General features: G+C 59.1%; 1 protein-coding gene across 1 annotated transcript in view; it reads left to right on the forward strand.

Annotated features, from left to right (window-relative positions):
• The first annotated feature begins 568 nt into the window (after positions 1-568).
• Positions 569-2,866, forward strand: part of Ppl (periplakin) — a 44,530-nt gene continuing 42,232 nt past the window's right edge. Inside the window, exon 1 of the mRNA XM_004627793.2 lies at positions 569-903. Within this exon, the coding sequence (XP_004627850.1) occupies positions 842-903 (62 nt within the window). The 5' untranslated portion in view covers positions 569-841. The remainder of the gene's footprint in view (positions 904-2,866) is intronic.

Raw genomic sequence — 2,866 nt, forward strand, 5'->3', positions numbered from 1 at the left:
CCACAAAGTGCTACTATCGCGCCAAGACCTACAGTTATAAAAATTTCAAAGGGTTTTTTGTCCACCCTAGATGGCCTGATTGATAGTAGTAGTCAAGCTCTCAGACAATCCAGGCCAGGACATTGTGCTAAGTGCTTCCTATGCACTATCTGCAGGAATCTCCTCACTGCCCTTTGAGATGTTGGCTCATAGTTATCACCTTTTGACAAAGAAGGAAACTGAAGCTGAGACACTAAAACGCCTTGCAAAGGAGTCTCAGCTGATCAAGGGTGGTGGCAGGATGTGAGCTCCGCAGGCATGCTCCAGAGCCCGTTTTCTCAATCACCATCCTCATTGCTACCGCCTGAGGTAACTCACCAGCCACAGGGCAGACACTCTCCACGCCCCATCACGACCACACCTGCCTGGGCTACTAGCTTGGTCTTTGCCAAAGGAGGCGGAGCGCTCAGGGCCCAGGGCAGCGCAGCACCCGGCGACGCCTTCAGCTAGGGGGCGCGCTGGGCCCCAGGTGCGTGGAGGGCGGAGCCTCGCTCTCTTCTGGGAGGCCTGTGCGCCCTGGCACCGACACAGCCTCTGAGTCCCCTGGCCGCCCACGGGGGCGGTGTCGGGTCCTGACTTCGCGTCCCCACCCACTGGGCCCGGTGGATGCTGCCCTTGCTCGGGTTGCGCTGAAGCCCCGCCTGCGCGGAAGGTAGGCGCCACCTTCCTGGGGAGCGGCCACAGAACAAGAGAGGAGAGGCCACGCGCTCCTCCCCCTGCGAGTAGTGCCCTGCGCCGGCTGCCCGCACCCGGGGCTCCCGGTGCTGCCAGCTCACCTGTTCCCCGCCGCCCGCACCCCACCATGAACTCGCTCTTCAGGAGGAGAAACAAGGGCAAATACAGCCCCACGGTGCAGACCCGGAGGTGAGGGGGTCCTGTGCGCCCGAGACTATCGCCCGAGGCTTTAGGGGCGCCGGGGTGTCTGAAACTGACGCCAGAGGCGGGAGCGCGCGGGAACTCTGGGTTGAGACCTTCCGGAGCTGGGAAGCGCCGCTGAAACTGACTGGGGACGTTCGGAGAGGGCATCAAACACTACAAGGGGCTGGGGATAGCCGGCAAGAACCGAGTTGCGGGTACCGGACACTTCAGTGTCCCAGGGTCACCCTTAGGCTGAGAGTCTTAAGAATCACCGCCGGGATGTGGAATCAAGTGTGGAAGGAGGCAGCACCCCAGGCGGGACGCTGCAGGGACCCGGTGTAGGGAATACTGCAGCCTAAAAACAGCGCGGGGTGGAGTGGTGGGGGCCCCGGTGTGCTTTGGAGAGCGCGCAGGTGTTTCTGGCATTGGGGAGTTGAGAGATGAGGGCCACCTGCTGCCTGGCTCCTGCCTTCCTGCGCTCCAGCCGTGTCCAGAGGCGACTGACAGTCCGGGGTGAGGAGGGTGCCCCAGAAGAGGCCCTGCTGCCTGCTGGACGGCGTGTTCCCCACCAGGGCTCTTGGGCGGTGTCGAGATTTCTCAGGGGTGTGGCTCTCCCCTTTCCCTAGCTCCGAAACTGGCGGTGTCTCTGAGCGGCAGGTTCCCAGGGTAGCCTGGGAAGGGAATGACAGGTCTTGATGTGTTTGCATTGAGAGCAGCCCAAGGCCGTGTTGATAAGCCTAATATGCTTGCTCACTTAATAACCGGTTTGAGGGAGCCTCATGGAGATGCTGAGATTGAAAAAGGGGGCAGGACTTCAGCCTTGGCCCCCCAGCCACCACTGGGAAATCAGTGGGAGCTCCCTTCGTGGAGCACCAGGCAGGTGGGGACTGGGCCAGGAGTTTTCATCTCAAGCTATCCTTAGGTAGGAGGACCCCACTGCACCCTCCATCAGCTATACCTAGAAGGCTGGAGACTCTGGGTCAGGGTTTCCATGAGCCCCTGTGGTCCGGTCCCACTCAGCCTAGCCCACCTTCTGGGCTGCTGTCCCAGAACCTGGGCTCTCAGGCTGGAAAATAGGCACTGGCCTCCCCTGAGTTCCAGTCCTTGCAGAAGCTCTGCTGCCCTGGGTTCCTCCTTGCCTATATCTCAGATTGAGGCTGTTGGCAGCTAGATGCACTTCTCCCCCTCTCTGAGACTTTACATACATCCCCCACCCTCAAGATCGGGCTGGATTCTTGTCCTCCATGGCAGGTCCAGCTGGCACTCAAGGCCCAGCTGGGGTCAGGTCCAGCCCCTGTGCTGTTTTCCAGGGCATTGCACAATCGGATGCGATGTGCCAGCCCCATACAACTGTGATCTTCCACTACCCTTCCCCCCACTCCTAGGATGCAGATCCCACACACCAGGCAATGAGCCAGGTCTGTCCTCTGCTTCCCCTCCACCCAGTGGGGAGGGGAGGAAGGAAGGCCTCCCACCCTTTCCAGAGCAGGACTCTGAAGGCCCCAGGGCAAGAACATGGGGTCCTGCAGCCTCCTAGCTAGGGCAGCCACCCACTGTCCTTGGCTGACAGTCTTTGGCCCCAGATCTCAGCTTAGAGACTTTTTTCCCTCCAGAAAGCATTCCCATACCCACCCCCTCAGGATGGGTGAAAGGCTGTGTGGGTTCTGTGTGCTTGCTGTCACCTTAGCATTAAGGATGATGATCACTGTGACAGCCCTACCAGTGTGTAGGGACTAGCGGTTCCCTCTGTGATCGCCTAGCTCAGAGCCCGGTTTCTGAACCCTATTTGTGAGGCGGCAGCCCTGTGTCCTGTTCTGTCAACAGAAAGCTCTTGAGTGTTGCCTGGTACCTACCAGCCCTGTAACAAACATCACAGACATTAACTGTGGTTCTACGTAAACTGTAGTCACTGGCTTCAGGGAGACACACACACCCTGCCCGTAAAAAAAAAAAAAAAAAAAAAAAAAAA

Source organism: Octodon degus, unplaced genomic scaffold (genome assembly GCF_000260255.1).
Source record: "Octodon degus isolate 3935 unplaced genomic scaffold, OctDeg1.0 scaffold00021, whole genome shotgun sequence".
In the NCBI taxonomy this organism is placed as follows: domain Eukaryota; kingdom Metazoa; phylum Chordata; class Mammalia; order Rodentia; family Octodontidae; genus Octodon; species Octodon degus.